General features: G+C 37.2%; 1 protein-coding gene across 5 annotated transcripts in view; it reads left to right on the forward strand.

The window, feature by feature from the left end:
- Positions 1-21,692, forward strand: part of C1H8orf34 (chromosome 1 C8orf34 homolog) — a 152,306-nt gene extending 130,614 nt beyond the window's left edge. For 3 of the 5 annotated variants that reach the window (XM_032127158.1, XM_032127125.1, XM_032127150.1), the window contains 3 exons: positions 731-851; positions 6,207-6,700; positions 11,836-21,692. In XM_032127158.1, coding sequence (XP_031983049.1) covers positions 731-851; positions 6,207-6,700; positions 11,836-11,979 — 759 coding nt within the window. In that variant the 3' untranslated portion in view covers positions 11,980-21,692. The remainder of the gene's footprint in view (positions 1-730; positions 852-6,206; positions 6,701-11,835) is intronic. The other 2 variants (XM_032127134.1, XM_032127142.1) reach the window with 2 other exon arrangements.
- Positions 21,693-21,989: the final 297 nt, after the last annotated feature.

The raw sequence follows: 21,989 nt of genomic DNA on the forward strand, positions 1-21,989 counted from the left end.
TTAATTAATGCTTTTGTTTGTTGTTTTTATTTGGTCATTATGACCAAGTCTTGCACACTTGGCCATATGTTTTTATTGTGCATTTTAAATACATATCTATCAAGTTACCTCATAGTATATTTTACAAAAAATTTCCTGAAACTGTGTTGAGTGGGTTCCAGAAAAGGCAAATAATTTTGAGTACCACAGTGTTCAATAAAGAAGAGACTGGGGAGATGGTCTGTTTGTTGACAACCCTTTCAAACTGCTATGCTGCCCTGATGATTTAGTTGCCATTTCTGAAAAGAATACTTCTTGCAGTGATAAAACAGTACTGGCAATGTTGATTAGGAAATTCTCTGATATTCCCAGAAGTGCTGCTTTGCAGAGATACAGTGCCAAATGTTATGGTAATTTAAACTAAGTGCAACCCTTACTAAGTAGTTGGAACTGAAGAGAATTTAAATCATTGAGGAATTTGTCCTGTTATGATGTGTCAGCATAGAGCAAGAGCTTCTGTGAAGGTGTATATTTGAGTTATTTTGGAATTGCTTCTTTTAGCTAATTCCTACTATTTATTTTATTTATGTTAAGAAATGATGTTTTGTAGTCTTTTGCATAAAATTTTATATATTCTACATAATAAGCACCAGATTCCTGATCCTAAATGGGGACACCAATATTTTTATTGTATAATATATAAATATGAAACGAGATTAAAAGTATTCCATTTTCTTTTTATCTGTGTAAGTCTCAGACAGTTTGGACCTTGGATGCCATGACTGTCAGACCTGGAGGTTCCCCAAGGCAGAAACTCCTAAAGGACTCCTTAGCAGCAAAAGAACTTGAGACCATGGAAAAACACCTAGCTGGTATGTATGGGATCAAGGAACCATAAAATGCCTAGAAGTACTCACCCAGCTTGCTTTGCCAATATTTCAGATGAAGGAAGGAATTATCTAACTCACCTGCCAATGAAAACAGATGAAAACCTTAATTTCCCCTTTATTTTAATTGAAGAAAACACAACTAGTGTTTTATTTGTAGATTTAATGAACTTCACTGTAAGTACAGTACTTGAACATTAATAAAACTGTATTAAATATTCTGTGGTCTGAAAGCATAATAATGCACTTATTTTTTTGTTTCCATGTTTCACCCAGACTTATGCAATCAGCAGGTGCCAATGTTTTACTTACTGTTAAACAGTCTTTAAAAGCAGGCTGCAATGGGTCTTTAGCTGGTGAATAGATTGCTTTGCAGGAAAAACTCACCTTGTTTATGAGACTTCTGGTTGAGTGAAGCCTTTTAATTTGTGTGCCTTGGAACACCTGCAGTATTTTTGATGGGATAACCATTTCTGAAAAGTCAAACAAAAAAAGTGTGGTTTTTTGGTAAATAGATGTTTCAGAGCTCTGTAAAGATTAACAGCAAATATTCTAAAATTTAGCTTGCAATTTGTTCTTCTTTGTAACCAATGTTTTCTATCTTCAGCTTTCATTATAAGGTATGACATAGACCTATAGTGTGGTAGTCCTATGTTATGTATGCTATTTATTATATGGTGAAAGCTTCAAAGGGTAAATCTATGAAAAGTAATGTTGCACTGGAACATAAAAACAGTATATGTAAAATGAAGGTAGAAATGAAATTTATCTGATCCTTTTTTCAAGTCATTTAGAGAGTGAGGCAGAGAACACTTTCGGGATGATTTTCTAAAAGACTTTGGATATTTATCTTGCCAGTTACACTGGTGTGAAAGACTTGGGAGCTGTATCCTCTTTAGAAAGGGGATGTTGCAGCTGAGGCAGAAGACAAAGCTATGAGCACAGTGAGGGAGGCTTTTTAGGAAAAGATTTTGCTCATAATGGAGCAAGAACTAAAAATTATGATATATACAAATGAAGCCTTTCTGGGTGGGTTTTGTGTCTGACAATAGAGATGCTGTCATTGAAGGGGTTTTTTTGATAGGTTCATATACCTTACCGCTATTAGAGCTTCAGCCACCGCCAAACAGGACTGAAAAATCCATGAGCTCTCTCTCTAAACTGAAACTCCCAGGAGTGTCTAGTGGGAATCAGGAGAGCAGCAAACCAGTATGTGGTTTCTGTAGCATAGCAAGGACCTGTGTACCCCAGGGGCCTGTGCTACCAAGGCAGCACTTGTTTTCCCTTATGTTGCTGCAGTTGTCACTCAGGAGGGGTCTGGTGAAGATCTCCCTACTTTGATTTATGTCCTAACTGTTCTCCATTCCGTGGTCATACAAGCTGTTCTTGTATGCATTATGCTATGAAAAATGCAGTCCCTTGGCAAAGATGACAGTAATAGCTACAATATTCAATAGAATATGGAATTTTAAATACTTAATTGACTATAAACTAACTAGCTATATTCACTTAATCTCTGAGATTCCTTCTGCAGCTGTGTGACCCACAAGGTTTTCTCTCTCTCATCAGTGTTGTTCCTGTCATTTGACTTTGGGCCTGTTTTTTCAGTAAAGCTGTAACATGAGGTTCAGTCATTCTACCATCCAGTAATTTTTTTCTGGTGAGAACTTCACATGAAAACAGCCCAATTATTAGACATTAGACTATTGTATTCCTAATAACTCATGTCTTATTATTGACACCAGTGGTGCTTGAGACAATTATTCCCCTCAAAGACAAGAATAACATAATTTCCATGAATAATCCGTTTTCAGAGTACCTCAGATAATAATGCTGTGGTTTTGCTTAGCCTCATTTGTCTTACACATTTGCAAAAGTTCAAGTGTCTGTGATATCAGCAAGTCTCTTGTTTCAGTTCTCTCAGCAAGCGCGATGGAACCTATTAATTCTTCGAAATGGCTGCCTATCTAGGCAGTAATTTAGATGCCTGGGTTATGACTTGGATTACCTGTGTAATGATGAAGAATGGTTCCCTGTCTCAGATACACCTTCTTAAGAGGCCTCGCCTTCCCTTATGGACTATGTGCTGGATAAAACTCACTCCTAACATAAGGCATGATTTGGTGCCTGTGCCTAAATTAGGGACTAGCAGCAACTGCCAGCAACTACCTCAGCACCTTGATATTTGAAAGAAGCAGTTTTACAAAATCAGATACTGGAGCAATCAGTTTTCTTTTCCTTCTGTACATATGACTCATATATTTTTTTGTCTAAAATCCAGGCTCTTGTGTTACTCAGTTGTATTGTATTGCTTTGTATTGCCTGCAAATAGAGAATATTTTTTTGGTAGTTGATTCCAGTATCTTGCCGATTTGGTTTGTTACACTGATTTTGTGGTCTTTGTATACTTCTGGAAAATATTTTATCACAAAAAGAACTGTTAAAAAATAAACAGTTTGTAAGTGCTTGTGAATCATATCCTTATTCTGCTATTTTTTATATGAAAGCAAAATGCCTTTGAGTAGCTCTTTGCTTTTTATTTTCCTTTAAATGACATCAACAAAGATTTTTAAAAATCCTAAGTCATAATTCGATTGTATTATTTAATATGGATCAGATAATACTGCAAAGCTGGGAATGCGTGATTACTTTTTCTTTCTGGTTGAAAAGCTTATATTTAAGCAAAATCAAACAGAGGATGTGTAAATAAAACTGAATAATTATGCTATGGAAACATGTTAATTATATGTAGAGAAATGATTATAATAATTGGTTTATCTGCAGGCTTGATTGCTATATGAAATTAAGGAAACATGAGCCAGCATATAATGTTTATTTAACTCTTACTAAATCATTCAATATTCATGCTATTTCTTAGCATGCTGAATTCACTACAGGCAAGTTGGAGATGTGTAATTTTGCAAAGAGATAGACGAAGCTGGATCTTTACAAGACCATATTCTTCATTTGTTTTAAATCAAGTAGCCCACAGTACTGTTTATTGGCCCCTGAATTTTTGCCAGGCATGTCACAAGTTCTGCACCAAAAAAGGAGTGGGCAGCAGGTTAAGGGAGCTGGTTCTCCCCCTCTAAGATCAGTTCAGTTGGTCAGAGCCTGGTGCTAATAATGCCAAGGTCGTGGGTCTGGTCCCACTATGGCCCAAACTGAAGAGTTTGACTCGATGATCCTTATGGCTCCCTTCCAATTCAGACTATCCTGTGATTCTGTGATTCACTGCTCCACATTCATGAGACCCCACCTGAATGCTGGATTCAGCTCTGGGACCCCCAGCATAAGAAGGATGTGGACCTGTTTGAGCGGGTCTAGAGGAGGCCACAAAGATGCTCAGAGGGCTGGAGCACCTCTCCTATGAAGACAGCCTGAGAGATTTGGGGTTGTTTGGTCTGGAGAAGGGAAGGCTGCAGGGGAGAGCTAATTGTGGCCTTCCAGTCCCTAAAGGGACTGTCAAGAGAGCAGAAGAGGCACTTTTTACATGGATATGTAGTGATAGGACAAGGAATAATGGCTTTAAACTAGAAGATGAGAGATTCAGATTAGATGTTGTGAAGAAATTCTTACTGTGTGGGCGGTGAGGCACTGGAACAGGCTGCCCAGAGAAGTTGTGGATCCCCTGTCTCTGACAGTGTTCAAGGCCAGGTGGGACGGGGCTCTAAGCGACATGAGGAAGGCATCCCTGCTCATAACCAGGGGGTTTGGAAGCAGGTTACCTTTAAGGTTTCCTCCAGCCCAAACCATCCTCTGATTCTATGAAGTTCCAAAGTGAAAGCATAGTGGAAGAGTAGTTCCAAAGATGTAATAATTTCAAAATGGAAATCATTAATTTTAAGAGGTCAGCAAGGAATCAATTAGAAATATTCTTAACTGTGTGCTAGAAATATTGACTATGTTTTGAAATTTGTTAACAGCAAAATACTAATTTTTTAGAAGTTGAGAGACACTTTTTTAGATGCTTTCACAACTATTTCAGTTTTACTAGCTTTTCGAGTAATAGCATTTGAATTGTGTGCAATATGTTGTATTAGACTAGTAACATGAAATTGACATGGTTTATTTTCCTGTTTTCAAGATGTTATAAATTATGTTGATGTTAAGGCAGCACATCTTTAATTATTTAGCATACAACATTCCTTTTATACCTAATGGTAAACAAAAGTGAAAGAAAATCTCATTTTCCAATATGCAGTTTAGAATCTGTTTCTTTTAGGACTTTTGGAACCTTAAATAATTGTTATCAAAATAAAAAAATTAAATGCCTATTTTAGACAAGTTGACTTAATAGGTGTCAACTAAATCAGTAGAGCCTTGCTGATTTAAAGCTTCTGGGACTGTGACTTGTGCCATTTAAGTGGGAAATGGTATTCCTTTTTTAAAGATAATCAGCTGTCTCTATAAAAATCAAGTACAGTAGAGTACATGCTAGGGAAAATGAAAATTCGTAACAGTAGTGTAAGATAAAATAAACTTGATTAAACTGTTTGTTAAGCTTTACATTTGTACTTGCGAGGACTTTCAATATGTTATCAATGCCAACCTAAATTCCAGCTAGCCTTGCCTGACTTTGGATATATTCTGATTTAATTCCTTAGAAGCATTAATATGATTTAAATTATCTCAGGAGACACTTTTCATTCACTTTCCTTAATCTGTTGTGTTTCTAAAACAGATCTTATTTCTTGTGGCTGTGTGAGAGGTAGGGATTGGGCCACCAAATGGCTGTAACCTTTTCTCCTTGGACTCTGGATGCCGGTAATGCCATCACCTGCTGTGGCACTGATGGCAGGCCAGAACACGAAATTCAGGTTCAAACAGGATCACAAATCTAGATGTGCTAGAGTTCAATGGTTATTTCCCTCAGAGTTTTTGTTGGGCAGTAGACAGCAAGGCCAGAAGCAAAACTTTTGCCTCGAGCCAGTTTTGGATTGCTCTTTGGTGCAGCTGAGTATAGCAAGTTTACATCGCTGCTCCATCTTGGTTTGATACAATCTTATTTTGCAGTAGCTGTGCAAAAGCCATAATTATGTCCAGAGACATAATTTTGATGAAACAAGAGGGATTTTTATAGGTTGTGTTGACAAAGCGGTAATATTTGATTTCTGTGGGATAGTTGTGTTTGCAGTGAATCAAATGTAAATAAACTAGGGAAATGCTTGCCAAACATTTGGACTGTTAATTCAGATGCCTTTTATTTTAAGCATGAATAGATTTTCTCTGCACAGCTTCTGGTTTTCACTTACATTGCAGAAAACCATTTAGAGTTTTAAACCAGAGAGAAACAGTGAGTTTCTTTCTTTTCTGTTTTGTTCGTGTGTGTGTGCACAGACATTGAGAAGGACCTCGCACTGTGGGAAGAAGCAAGGCTTTCAAGAAGCCCTGGTGTCCAGCATCCCAGTGTAGTTACCTCTGACCATCCAGGCACTCTTCAAGCTGCACAGGGCCAAACCCCCAGGCCTCAGGTGCCAACTCCGACGGGGAAGAACATTCAGCTCCAAGGAAGCAAATCACCGCCGCTGCCCACCAACAGCAGAACACAGGTCTCCAGTGTCACAAGCAGTAGACCTTCAACGCCTGCTGCACAAACCAACAGGCCATCAACTCCAGGGAGCAGACCTATGACCCCAAATAGCTTGTTGTCACGGCCTCTTACCCCTAGCAACCAAGGAAATAGGGAAGGCATTATTAGTATTCAAAGAAGCAGATCTTTGTCATCTAAGAGCCAAATGGGGAGGACCCTCAGTGCCGCTTCAGGGCTTTCTGTGCAAGTGAGTGGAGATGTTGTTGGAACTGTCACTACTCAGAGAAACAGTTTATCAGAAGTAAGATTTTCAATTTAATGTTTTTGCTATGTTTAATAATGTGAAGACTTGATTGCATTTTATGTTCAAGTAACATCAGTATACCTAATGTCACCTACTGTGCTGAAAAGAGCTTGAAATATAATGATGAGAAAATTAGCAAGGAAATACTGCTCAGCTTTGAGAGGTACTCATTAGAGAATGTCAGTATTATTACAGAAATACTGAAACACTCGTGCCCCCCAAATTTACCATGAGCTTGGTAGGGCTTGCCTGTATGATGCATAGCAATTTTATTAGCCTTACAGTTTCTCACAGATGAAATGGTAAGCACAACTTTATCTAATCTTTATGTTCCAGGGTATTTTTTTTCCTGCCACACTGGCAGTGCATGATATTTTATTGGTCTACTTTTTATTTCATTTTTTTGGGCACATTGGAATGATTAGTTAGGCATCACTGAAAGGACAGGTTTTTCCAAAGCACCAAACTGAATTGCAAGAGAAAATGTCCAACATTGTTGAATCACTATCTAATACTATGTGCATGTTAACTAGGCTGATTTACAGCATAAGAATTTTCTGTCCCGTATTAATGGGTTTTACAGGACTAGTCTTTGTTTAAAACAAAGCAGAACAAACAGTTAAAGTACCTTGTAAATTCTGAGTAGGATTCTCCTCTGCTAACCTTAGCTGCCTTAAAGATAACTTCAGTGTGTAGGCAGTGGAAATAAAAGCACCTGTGGAAGAAAAGCCCTGCTGTCTATCTCTATACATGCCTTACAAAGGTGAGTCTTTTCTCAGGATATGCCAGTCCTTCTATACTGACTTGGGAAGGAACTATATGTCTAGACTGCTAATTTTTCAACGGTGGAGTATGTTTGTTCCCACCATTATTAGCAATCTCTTTGTAATCCATTTGTCAAAGCCTGGAGACCTTTTTTCCAAGACTGAAAATAATATCATACCTTGAGATTGTTTCTGAGAAGTATCATCTGTTTTAATAATCTGTTGGGTGTGAGACTTGACACAATGTATTATCAGTCTAATGACTTCTAAAGAAAATTTAAAATGTTGTTTATGATAGTGTTGTTTAGGGTTGCTTGTAGGAAAATTAGAGATTTAATACTTGGTATAACCCTGCAATTAATTATATGACATCCATTATTTGTTGTGAAGGAAAGGAAATGAGGCACAGATTACTCTAAAACTAAAGAATTTGGGGAGGAATTCTTAGTTAAATTTGGAGGTAAAATAAATTCTCATTATTTTGGTGTTTGAATGGCAGTGCACTAATCCTATCACTCGAGCTGCTTCTTCACTTACAGTTGAATATCCAGATTAAAGACGTGAGGACTGAAGGTGACTACAATTCTCCTATAAGTGTCTTCACTGCCAGTTGTTATATTTTCAAAGCACAAGTTTTCCATGGAAAAAAAATCAGTAATTTTAACACTTTTTTTTTACCAAAAAAAAATCACTTTGTGATTCTTGTGAAGTATGGGATGTGTTTGTGTGTTACAATTTTCTCACGTATCAGAAAATGAGAATTGAAATTAGTATTTAACTAAAGGATGTTCAGAAGAAATGAAGGGTTTAATTATCTCCTACTAAATTCTTCACCCCTCTTTTTCTTCCTTTTTAGGCAGTCTTGTTCTTAACTGATGCATAGTCATGTGATGCCAAGTAAATTACTGTATATACTCCTGAAAGTACGTGTATGTAATGAGCACTGCGTCTCCACCAAGGGATATCCAGTCTGCCCATCACTTATGATCTTTCCTGTAAAAAGGCAGGCAATTAAAAATGCTTTCTTCCACAACCTTTCTGTAGTTATAGTAATAATAACCAAGAGTCCCTTTTAATTTGCTGTGTCTTGTTACCTCTGTTTGCTGACAGCTCTCACAGTAAGTGTCCTGTTACACTTTTAATATATGTATATATTTGTCTCAAGAATTTTAGAAAGTTAGCAATATTATTATTCTATTTTCCGGTTAGAATAGCATGTCCAGATTCAGCCAGAAATCCACTGTAAAGCTGATGTTAAATGTCAGCATTTCTATGCAGGATCTTATCCTCTGTTAAAATCCCTTCTAGAAGTGACAAATTCTTTTCCTTCTCATTGCTCACTGGGTACAATAGTACCTTGGCTGCTAGTGACCCAGCTCAGACCCTGTTTATCCTTTCTGACATGCACAAGTGACCTTTGATATAATGGAAACTCAACTGGGGACTAGCTCTGCTTCCAGATGGAAAGCTGCTAGTATGACACGTTCATATGGAAGACCTGTCTCTGCCAGGCTGTAAAGGCCCATGGATATCAGAAAGTAGCTGATGGAGGTACGGCCAACCTACAGCCCTTTTAAGCTGTCTTTGCCCACTAAAGTTCCTGGTCACTTAGAGAAGTGGATTTAGACAGAACATACCCAGGAAATATGTCTGTTCTTTGACATTTTTTGCCATGTTAGATGTTTCCTCCTATTTGTGGCCATATGATCTTATTTTCTTGTGTCACAGCTTCTCTCTGACCATGGAGACATATTTTAAAAAGGCAGAGGTGGTTTGGGGTAGGAGAACAACAAGAGTTCTGTCTTTGTACTTTTACAGATCACAAACATAAAACTCAAGGCTGATAATGTAATTTATTTTGCGACTTTCATTGTAGGTTTTGTATCCTCTTCCTGTATAAAACCAGTAAAATAAAAAGAGGGAAATTGCCTTTATTCTTATTAGCCTTATGGTCTCAACTGGGAATTTCTACTAGATGTAAATACACTGTGGTTATATTGCCAATCCTATACAAGATACTATGATAAGATTTTGGAAATAATTCTGCTTCTTTACTCGTAGGTGATGTTAATGGAATTAATCAGTACAGCGTTGATATATACTTGATGAAAATAATTCAGTTGAAAAGAATGTGACTACTGGGTACCAGGAACATGTTTTACCATAAGGAGCTTTATTTGTTTATTTACTTGTTTATTTGTTGGGAATTTTAACATATCTCTCAATGCCTTATGTATGCATCCTAGATTGTAACGTGTTTCAGAGTAACATAACAAGTCTAAATAGAAAAATATTACTAATAAATACAATTCAAAGTTCTTAAGCTTTAGTAAAGTTCATGCTTCAGCATGGGTGGTTTAATCTTGTTATAGCAAAAATCTTAAATAATTTGGCAGGTACTTAACATATCAGCTGTTAAGAATGTTTTGGGGTTTTTTAATGCTCAAGACTTATAATGATCTGAGATTTTGTGGACAAGTTTCTGCCTTCTGGCACACATAATATTACTATGTTCTAACAGGTGTGTTTTATTATCAGCTCTGTTCAAGGCTGAATTGAATTATAGCAAAGAAATGCTACCTAGAGAAATAGTTTTATTATCTCTATAAAGCTAATAAATCTGGGTTCCAAATCCTTTGGCAGAGATACATTTATGCACGTACCTAATCCTTTGGTGTTTTGTATAAATTGGCAAAGGAATGTTGAACCCTGCTTATCTCTTTAGGATGGATTCCATTAAAGTGACACAATTCTGTGATACTTGTCAATAGCTGTAGAGATGAAAATACTACTGACTCCCTTTTTTCCCATATCATTTTCTGAACACATGAAATTTTACAATAATTTTATTTATTGAGATAGTTTCAAGTGATATTCAGCAATCCTTATTAGTCTGTCATTCTTAAGAGCAGGAAACTTCATCTTACTTGAATATAGCCTTGATTAATAAACCTTTTATTCCTATTTACTGGAGTACAGAGCATAACTTGTGATGAGGACCCTCTTTTTGGTCAGATACTTTCATTCTGTTCCACTGCCTGGCTCAAGTCTTTGCTCTGTGTTTTTGGAAGATTAAAAAGTATGTGGATCAGTGTGAGAGTCACTCATCCCTAATGCAAGAATCCTGTTACATGAACCAAAACATGTTCAGTGTTGGCGTCAGCAGCCTTCTCAAACACATTGGAAATGGCAATTCATGAGTGAGGCCTGGAGCTCCTGCCTGAGTTTACTGCTGGGCCGTGGCAGCAATCTTTGTGGAGTTTTTTAACACATTACTAACAGAATTAATAATTTACTCCCAGCGAGAGAGATCTTGATTGAGCAGCCTTCAGTCTCCCAAAACTGATTTCAAAAAGCCTGAATTCTGTGTTTAAATCAGATAGGCTAAGAATAAAATTTATGTTGTAGTACAATTTACCTTTAAATATATAGATTCTGGTTTCAGCTGATGTAAGACAACAAAGGGTTATTACCCACCTTTTTTTTTTCAAGAACTTATGAAAATCTGGCCACTAATTTTATGATACCTGGGCAATGTTAAAGTTTTCTTTTAGAGACTAAACTTGCATGTTTGAACTGCTTTTGAAAATAAAACTGTGCATTCCAGGCTTATCTCTCCCCTTGAATATTGCAAAGGAATGTGTCAAAGTATTTTATATGTCTGTGTGTGTACATGTTCATACATATGTGTGTGTCTGCGTGGAAAAATATTTTTATACACATACATATATATAATATATAAAAAAGTAGGTAATTTTAAAACATTTTCAAAAGTATATATTCAGCTGCATATGGATTTTTAACCATGTAAAACATTTGTATTTTGATGTTTTATGGTATCTTGGAGACAAAAGTTTCCCTAACATTTTTCCTTCCTAAGCCTTCTCCTTCTGCAATAAAACCATAGGTTCTAAATCAGGTTTCAGATTCTTGTTCTTATTAGACTAGAAACAGTGAAAATTTTGACAAATCAAAGCCTCACTTAAGCAAAATGCATTTGAAATGTCTATGCAGTCCAAAAACTGCAGGGTCAGATGTAATATCTGCAGTTTTGTTCTGTCACTGCATTTCCAAGATGAGTACATATGTGCCTGTCATATCTGTGTTTATAGCAGATAGACAGCTAAATAGACCCCTTCATTTTGGTGGTTTTGGGTTCATTTTTTTGTTTGTTTGTTTTACTGAATAGATAAATAATTTCTAAGGAGCCTGCATATCCTCTACATTCTGGTTTTATTTCACAGCAAAGTTTTTTTATTCTTGAAGTCTTTCTCCTGTCTAGTTAATTGAGGCTACTGTTTGCTGCAGTCTTCATTTATACAGAACAATTGTCTGTCATTTAATCTAAAATAGATCTGTTTGTGGCAGGATGAATTCTTACAACAGTTTCAACTTGCTCATCAACCTTGGATATTGCCAAGTGACACAGAAAGTGAAGGAGTGGAAGCTGACCAAGACAAATGTAAGTATATATGTAAGGACCAGATAATACATCAAAAACCGTCAATTTAACTTCTATTTTCCATATATTCAAATACTGTGGAGATGTCATGCCTGCTCACAGGAGCTTTTCTCACAAGTACCAATTACTTATTTGTCTGAGGGCTAGACCTTACAGGATTGATTTGCAGAAGCTTTCCTGCAGTCACTGAGCAATGACAAAATGATCACAGACCACACTTTACTTAATCTAAGTGAAACAATTTGTCCTGATGTGTTAAAGTAGCTATTCCAGAGAAGTAACCTGAACTTGAAATAGGCAGTCTGTTTAATAAATCTGTATTCACCAGCAAAAAAAAAAACAAACCCTAAAAAACTTCAGATCTGAAAAGTAGAGCCTCCCTTCTTAGGCCTGTCACTCTATTGTCTCTGTTTTGCTTGCATTCTTTTTAATTCATCTGTATTAATAAAAAAGTTCTTAATCATACAAGTAATCTTTAATATCCTACACTCTTTGAAGTATTTTTGTAATCATGGAAGTGAAGGTCAGCAGGATCAGAGCCTAAATGACAGAGCAAGTAACTACAAGTAACAGGCTATAAATTGCAATTCTTTCAAACTGTAACAAGTTCCCCCTGCCTACAACGTACCTGTAAATGATCTTACTGTTTCACATTTTCTTTAATTCACAGTAATTTTGTGATCTTCAAGGGTGAATATGCAAACTGTTTCCTAACAGATTTTAGGTGATACACTTGAAAAGAACAGATTATTTAATCAGCATGTTTAGAAAATTCAATACTGGTTTAAACATGAAGAGTTAACATATGAAAAACACATTTTCTTTACAGAAGGGAACAATTCTATAAGGGATTAAGGATTCATAATAAACATTCCAGATAAACAGAATGTATTTTTACATTATGCTAGTTAAAAGAATTGTTTTCTACTCATACATCAGTTTCACAAATTCATACATAGCCCAGAGTTTGACTGAAATTTAAATTTATGCAGTGAGGCTCTGAAAAGCATGTGCCAGGTCTTTTTGAGCACTAGTAAAATATTAAAATGAGATTGTGTGCATCCAGCTGATTTTAGTCCAAAGCCAGTAATATGACTTCCACCAGAGCCTTTCAGTTATCTTTGGACTGAAGCTCCCCTTAGGAGGCTCAAGAGATACCCTGGCATCTGCCTTTTATGTGCATGCAATTTTTCCTCTGTATTTTCTGTAATGAATTTACAGTCCTACAAACATTGGTTGGATTGGCTGTGCACACACAGGCTGATGCCAATTATGTGACCAGGGAGACTGATGCTCCGGGACATATCAGGTACACAGCATGGTTTCTTATAGCTGCTGTACTTGAACTGTGTGGGTGTGAGGACTTGTGAGCACCTAAAATCCTGTACTATAGTATTCCAAGAATCCTGGTAGGTCACTGTCACTGCCCAAAAAACAAAGTGTTAAGTTAAAAAAGTATGTTGTTAAGGTCAATGTCCAAATCCCTCTTGAACAGTGACAGACTTGAGGTAGTGACCATCTCCCTCAGATGCCTGTTCCAGTCTTTCATCCTCTCAGTAAAGGAATGCTCCCTAATGTCTAGTCTGAATCTCCCCTGGCACAGCTTTGAGCCATTGCCATATGTTCTGTCACTGAATACCAGGGAGAAGATATCAGTGCCTCTCTCTCCACATGCCCTCCTCTGGAAGCTGTGGACAGCAAGGTTGCTCCTCAGCTTCATTTTCTGCAAACTAGACAAGCCCGAAGTCCTTAGCTGCCCCTCACAGGTCATTCCTTCCAGCCCTCTCGCCAGCTTTGTTGCCCTTATCTGGACACATTCAAGGACCTTCACATCCTTTTTAAATTATGGTGCCCAGAAGTGCACACAGTGCTCCAGGTGAGGCTGCACCAATGCTGAATACAGTGGGATAATCACCTTCTTGAGGAGCTGGTGGTGCTGCGTTTGATGTACCCCAGCATGAGGTTTGCCCTGTTGGCTTCCAGGACACGCTGCTGACTCTTGCTGTGCCTGCTGCCAGCCAGCACCCCCAGATCCCTTTCTGCAGAGAGGCTCTCCAGCCACTCCTCTCCCAGTTTATACTTGTGCCTGATATTAGTCCATCCCAGCTGCAGAATCTGGTATTTTAACTTGTTAAACTTCATGCCATTAATCACTGTCCAGCATTCTGGTCTGCGTAGATCCCTCTGCAAGGCCTCTTGTCCCTCCAGAGAGTCAGCAGCACCTCCCAGTTTGGGATCATCAGCAAATGTGCTGATGGTGGATTCAACTCCTGCCTGCAGGTTATTGGTAAATGTGTTGAACAGAACTGGCCCTAGAACTGACCCCTGGGGAACACCACTGGTGACCAGTTGCCAGCCACATGTAGCCCCATTCACTGGAACCCTTTGAGCTCTGCCCTTCAGCCAGTTCTTCACCCAGCACAGCCTGCAGCCACTCATCCCCCACAGCTGGACAAGTTGTCCTGAAGGATGCTATGAGGGACAGTATCAAAAGCCTTGCTAAAATCCTGAAAAAACACATCCATCACCTTTTCTTCATCCACTGGGTGGGTGCCCTTACCATAGAAGGCTATCAAAGTAGTTAAACAGGACTTTCCCTTTGTGAACCCATGTTGACTGCAGTGTAGTTAGCTGGTGCACCCTCTATAATAGATCACTGTTTCTACTCATATAACTAAAGTGATGGAACAAAAAATGTTTTATTCAAGTAGTACTTCCTGTAATTGAAATCTAAGAGTGAAAAATTTTATTAAAAATGACTAATGGTGGTAACATTCCTGTCTCAGTTTTTATGCTAGTGACATTGTCAAGAAAGTGCACAACTGCCACTGCTGACAAAGAGAAGCTGCCAATTCCTGGTTGTAAAGTGGAGTCAGCAAGGGGCTTTGGCACACTTGCTAATGCCAGTGATTGTAGGTAGAGCAGCTGGCAAGATTACACATCATTTTTCACGCCAAAGTAATAAATCTATGTGGATATTTTGTGTGTGATTTAGTGTTGAGAAGGCCCAGGAGTTCATAATTTGTGAGTTTGAGCAGAAGAGCTGCAAAATTAATCTTTACAATAGCAACACCTGTTCTTTAACTCAGCTTTTAATAAATTACATGTGGATAATGTTTACCACATTCTTTGACTACTTTGAGATAATAGCAGCCAGGTGTAAAGCTAGTTTTTGGTAGTGGGAAAACAATGCAAAAAGAGAAACTGTGTGAGTCACCTTGAATTCTTTAAAATTAATACCTTCTGGTTAGAGTTTTACAAGAAAAAGAATGAAAAAGTAAGGGGGGAGCAGTTTCAAATGTATTCAGATGTAAGAGTTTAGAGAGGCTGTTTTCAAAGGAAGTGATAACAGAACTGGCTCACTTCGGAATCTCAACATCTCTCGACAAACATCATTTGCAAAACAGCACGTATCTTGTCTTATGGAAATGAGATCTTGGTTCTCAGTTCTTGTAAATCAGACTTTACATTTTAAATTCTCCAGGCTCTCTGACAGCATTTAAAAAATTTATCCTTAGCAGCAAGTTTCAATGATAACTGGAAGTCAATAATTTTTAAACCTGCCTACTAATTATAACAACATTTTAAATCAAATAGTTACTCATATAAAAGGGTATAAATTATTCTAGCTTAAATGATTTGTTATGTTAAAGAAGGAAAGAAAAATATTTTTAAGAAGCTTTGTTGATTTTTTTAGCATACTCTTTCCTTTTCTTCTTTGTGCACTTAATCAAATTTGTGGCCATAGCTCAGAGAAAGAGATAGTATATAATTATTTGCTCTTGTAATGTACATTTTGTTATTAAAAATAGGAATTAACACAGGCATTTTAAGAGCTATTATACTTTAGTAACTAAATCTCTTCTGCTTGCTAAGTGTATTCTCCTTTGAAACTCTCTACACAATGAGAGATTAAAGTTGTCGAGGCAGTATGATACAAAATCAAGGACCTGTGGTGTTCTTTTAGAGTCACTAAAAATGTCTCTAGACAGAGCCTCATGAGTGTTCTTCCTCAGCTGTCATTCTGGAGACAGTTCCCCATTATTTTCTACAGTAGATTGCTTCTGTGCTGATTCTCTGCAAAGAGCTTTCAGAGAATGCACAGAGATCATTCTTGGAAAAAGGAGGGCTGTGGGGAAAATATTTACCACTTGCATAATCCTTTACTTTGATGAAAGTTCTTTGAGCTGGCAAGAATAGATTTTCTTCTTTATGGGGTACTGACACAGAAACAGAAGAACTGCACCTACTACCACCAGAACATTTTTTAGCCAGCTTTTGTGAGAAGAAAGTCCTTTCAGGGGACTCACAGGAGTCTGCTTGAATTTTCACTTGAGAACAAATTCTACAAATACTACAGGTTGGAAATTTCTTAAGTATCTCTAGCTTCCAAGAACCTTGAAAAGACAAAGACAGGCTTTTGGTGTAATTTAATCTACAATCTGTAGTCTTGGCAAGGATTTGCTGCCCAAAAGTCTAAGTCTGCTTTCTTGGGTGCCAGACTCAAGAAGTAACCCACACAGCAGATTTCCCCAGGTCACACAGCCTTGGACGTAAAGGATCCCTACCTCCAGTCAGTCCACCTAGCAGATGTACATGATAGGTGAATAAAGCAGGCTCTTGAAAGCTTGCTACTTGGTTTATCCAAATTAAATACACCCACAGAACATTAAGGGTTGGAAGGCACCTTAAGGATCATCTGTGTAAAAATATTCCTTTGTGCTAATCTGCTTAAGGCATGCCAGTTCCTGTAGTCAGTGGCACACGAAGTTGTGTGTCTACTATCACTTCATTTCAACTTGCCAAAAGGAGCACTAGATGCTCATTTCTAGCTCAGTTGATCTGGGGCAAGTGTTGAACTCTCACCCCATGACCTGTGGCAAGAAATGTAAATGTTTTGCCACTCTTCATCTGCGAAAGTCTTTGCTAAGGTTGACAGTGAAAGGTCTGCTGATAAATCAATGATGGTTGGGAAGAAGTGGGATTTCTACTCCATTCATTCTTGCACTGGTCTTAAAACTCTGCGGTCAAAGACACTCTGCTGATGACTTCAAGAGGTGTTGGAGATAACCTTCATTTTCCCATTTGCACACATCTGCCTAGGAAGAAACCCAAAAGAATGAAAGATGGGGGCGTTTTTGTAGACTTGGGAAATTCAGACTGTGTTCTAGTAAAATTCCAAATACAGTATTTGTCCGTGGGTAAATTTCCTTACACTGAGCAAATTCACATGCCAAAACAGTGAGTTTTTCCTAAATATGAAAATAAGTGTTCCTAAGATTTGGAAAATTGCTTGGTCAGAGTTAACAATAAGGAGGAGTCTACTGCAGGAATATGTTTTTGCTGTGAAAGTTTGCTTTTGCTAGAGCCAGGTGCTCTGCTCAGCCAGTATGAGTGAGAATGACAGAATTGGATTTAGAGCAGCAAGTGTTCATTGCAAACTTTATGACATTTACACAAACACATTCCATTTCTGTCATTAAAATTCAGCTGTTTGTATTTGTGTTCTGCTCTGATGGAGCATAGCTGTGTTGGAAACATCTCTTTCAGTGGGTATGAGTTGAGGGCAAGGCTAGATGTGGTTTCTCTAGAGAGTAAGGTGCTTATGAGGCATCAGTCAAACATTAAGTCAATTATATGTCTGGTTAGTAAGGACATAATTGTTGTAGTTGGTGTTATTTTCTCAGTGGATAATAAATTCACTATAAATACACCTTTTTTTTTTTTTTTTTTTTAACTCACAAGTGAATCTGTCCCAAAAGGGAACTTCTGGGAGACTTTTATCCCAATTCATGAATCTTCTGGAGAAACTTATTGGTGTCTTTCTTTCATTTAATATTTCAAGAGTGGTAATACAAACTGCAGTAAAAAAGTCCTATCTCCCCATTCCATGTAACCTCTGCAGAGGGTGTCATAAAGCTTTTGTCTGCTTGAGGTATGAGTTATTTTGTAAATTTCTCCAGTATGCACTTATGTATGTTAAAGAAAATCGGTTGTCTCTCATTCTGCCTGCCATTGGCTTGGCTATGTATTTAGCTTGAGACAGTTCTTGTCCACTTCAGAAATGGGATACCAGAAAGCACTGTGCTCCTGTAAACAGAATTTCTCCAGGCCTATTGGATGGTCTTGGCTGGATGTCTCGTGACACTCATAGCTGAAGCTGCACCACTTCATGTAACTGCTTTTTGAGTCTCAAAGTAGATAAAAACAATTTTCTAGCATGGACACTTGCCCACTTGGATTTAATTATTTATAGATGGTGAAACAAAAGTAGAGATTTAAATTTTTTCTACCAGAAGTCAGATGTCTGTTGGGCAGTGAGTGGTGAGTTCAAATGCAGTTAGGAAAAGTTGGAGTTAGACTCAAGTTTCCTATTTTTTGAATGGATGTGCTTAAATCCAAAGCTGCTCTTATCTTTTTATATTATTAAGGCTTTAATTCACATTACTTTATTTATACTGACTAATATTTGGTTTCATTTTGGAAAAGTTCACATTGGACTAAATATTTAGTATGAAAAGGGAATTTTCCATTGCAGTGAGTAAAAAAAAAAATTCTTAAAATCTGTTTTAGTGCAGAAAGCTGTTTTCAGTACAGCTTCCAAACCTACAGATATCTTTTTCTACAGCTTGCCTTATTATGCTAAACTTGGATTTCCAAAGACATTTAATGGAATAAAAAATGACACTGTAATTTAAAAAATGGCATAGAGAATTATCAGGACACACATTAGGTAAATTAAAAGCTGGCTCAACTAGGAATCAAAAAATACAGTTTCTAATGGGAAGATGTAGATGAATGGGGCTCATTAGGGTCTGATAGGTTTGGATAATGGGTGGGAAGGACAAGTTGAAGTTATTAAATGATATGAATCCCCTGGTATAATGGCCACATTCCAGTAAAATGCACTTTATTATAACCAGATGAAGTATATTTGAAGCAAATGAAATATATCTGGCACCAGAGAAGCATATCTGTCTCTGCTGAAGAATAATGAGGCTTTGTCCTGGAAATCAGTGACCTAATGGATTTAGGATGGTCATAGAAGATCATCTCAGTGTGAGCTCTCAGCATAAGGCTGTCACAAAGAAGGGTGGACCATTTCTTGAATGCCTTAAGTAGCAAAGTAATTATTCCACATCATATCAATAAAAAAACCCCTGTGGGTTAGGTATTTTGCCATTAAAATAGATTGGGATTACTTGAGGGATTTCAGAGGAAGATTAAAAATGACCCAGGGTTTGGGAATTCCTGTTAGGAATTTACCTCACTCGCATAAAGGGATTCAAGCAGGAACTTCAGAGATAACCTGATATATGTAGGTAGACGTTTAAGTAAAAAAGATTTGGCTCATCCAACTGGACAAGGGAAATTAAATGCTCTGTTCTAGCAACCAGGAGCTTCAAGTGTTATAAGCAAAAATTATGGGAGGAAACTAACTCAAAGCCATTAACACGTGGTCAACTTCTTAACTTCTTCTTAACTTCTACAGTTAAGAAGACCAGTCCCTGTGTTTTCTGTGGGTAACAGTCATGAGAGGAATCTGCAAATGAAACAGGTTTACTCATATTTGCTCTTCTTTATCCCACCGTAAGACAAGTTTGTTACTTAAAGATCAAACTTCAAACTGTGACAGAGCTTGAGTATCTGCTAAATGGAGCACCTCCAAGGAAAGCAGTTGAACATTAGGTATAAATAACGAAAAGCCCCCAACCATATAAAGGTAATAAAGGATAAGAACTGTTGCTAAGGTTTCCTAGGCTTTATGTCTTGTTTTTTGTTTGTTTGTTTGTTTTGTTGGTTGGTTGGTTTTTGTTGTTGTTGTTGTTGCAGAGGTTTTCATGGTATGTACCTTGCTCTGTTGATTATCAATACAGAATCACATAAAAAGTCCAGGCTTATCACCTGACAAAGTGAAATTTATTCCTATTGTATTTAATTAATTAGCTGGAGATAATGGGGAGAGTTTATTCCTACCAGGTTTCTTTAATCTCCCAGAAAGGGCTTGCATATTTATATGTTCAAAAGGAGTGAATAAATGTGAAGCTGCTGTGCCTGATTTCCTTCAGTGTTTAAAAATGGCAAGGTGGAGGCTCCTCAGGTAACATAGAGACCTTTATGCATTCACCTGTGCAATTAAATGTGGTTGTGGTGTTTATTTCCAGCTTATAACTTTGGTTCTCTAAATGGATCTGTGTGATAGGTCCAGTTACAGAATTACATCTTATACAAACACTGGAGGGTGCAGGTTGTGTTGCAGTCAGCAACATTTGCAAAACAGTCCACTGCAATATGCATATGTAAATATTTGTAAAAGCTGGATTTCCATTTGCTTTGGGGAAAGTTTTCAGCCTGAACACAACCAGAAATTAAAACATTGCTATCTCAGCTTATCTGATTCATCACAGTTGCATATTATGTTCAATGTTTTTTGAAACACAGGCTATTTTTTGCAATCTATTACCACTATGGAAAAAGAAGCAGCAGAAAAAAACCACCAAAACACTGAATAATTGGAAAAAATAGTGTAACTAAAGACACTGTTATTTGCTTCTGAATATTTTAAAAAGAATTGAGATTCACCATCATACTGATCCATGTTGCTTATTTAACTGCGAATTCAGCATAATTGAAAACTTACAAAATGCAAACACGGTGAAGGATTAATTTTTCCTTTTCTCCTATTTTTGAGTACATTACATTTTAGCCCTAATTTCTGTGTTTTTCTGTTTGATTTCACAGGTTTGTGAAATCAGTGGGATTATTGAAGAACAATTTATTTTAAAAATTATTGTGATCAAAACTACACCTGAAAATTTGCTTTAGTTTATACATAAAAATTTTAAATAAAGTTATTTTTCTAGTATCAGCAGCACCTGAATGGAACTGCTCTGATGTGTGGATGTTGTAATGCACTGAATCAGAGTATTTACTGTGGTACAGTGGCCTTAGGAAAGAAGGGTAACTGTCACCTTTTAGTATAAATTTACTATAATACTTTGTTTAGTTTATACCCCTGTTGTTTTGGATTGACATTTGATAAACTAAATTCTGGCTGACCAAAACAAACTTTGCCTAAAGACTGTATGTATTTTAACTTGTCTAAGCTTTTCTACTCCTTATATTTTTGTAATCTTTGCCCTTTTTTAGATTAATAAACATTGAAGTATTGGCTGCATCTGCCCATGTGTATGTCCCATTCAGGTCTCACAGAGAGCTAGCTGTTCACTCATAGTCACCTGCAGAGAGAGGTCAGACGGGGGAACGAGGGAAAGAGTGTGTGTGGGTAGCAGAAACAGGTGCTGCTTGTGCTGCATAGCTTTGTATTGAATTTATCTTCTTTGATCCTTAAAACAAATAAAGACTCTGTTAAAAAGGGAAGCATAATAAAGAGTGGTGCATGCATGCAAAAATAAAGCACCTAAAGGAATTTCACATATTATGATAAAGTGTTAGTTACCCATATGGATTACTGAAACAAACTTGCTGTTTAAAATATGCTATCTGGTATGTGCTGTGTGCTTGGAACTTTAGAAGATGTTTTAGCACAGACATCAAATGAAGGGATGTGGCAGTTGCATTTACTGATTTCATTTACCTGTTAATTCTGTCAAGTGTGTTCTCAGTTTCCTTTGTCCTCAATTATGTATGCTCGGGTCCTGTATCTTAGACAGAATTATATAATGAAATTGCTTGCAACTGTTAGAAAATACAGTATTACAAAGCATCTATTTGTTTAAGAAATAAAAACAAGTTGTCTGTCGTAAGTGTTTCATAGTGTGAACTTTCTTCTGCTGTCTCACAAATGCACAGTGCTAAATGCACAGAAATTGTATGGTCTGTGTTAGTCATGAGCGAGCTAAATGGAAGTTAACATTGTGATGAGCAAGTACTTGCTATCTGTGTCATCATAGTGTACAGTTCCTATCTGTAAAATGTTTAGCATACTGAAACCCACAGGGACAGTGCCTTTAAGTTCATTTCAGGAAGGTACTTTGTTAATTTGTTGTCAGTAAAGGAAATCTGTTATGCTGTGTGCATTTCCAATATATTTGAAGAC

The sequence above is a fragment of the Corvus moneduloides genome, chromosome 1, assembly GCF_009650955.1.
Source record: "Corvus moneduloides isolate bCorMon1 chromosome 1, bCorMon1.pri, whole genome shotgun sequence".
In the NCBI taxonomy this organism is placed as follows: Eukaryota; Metazoa; Chordata; class Aves; order Passeriformes; family Corvidae; genus Corvus; species Corvus moneduloides.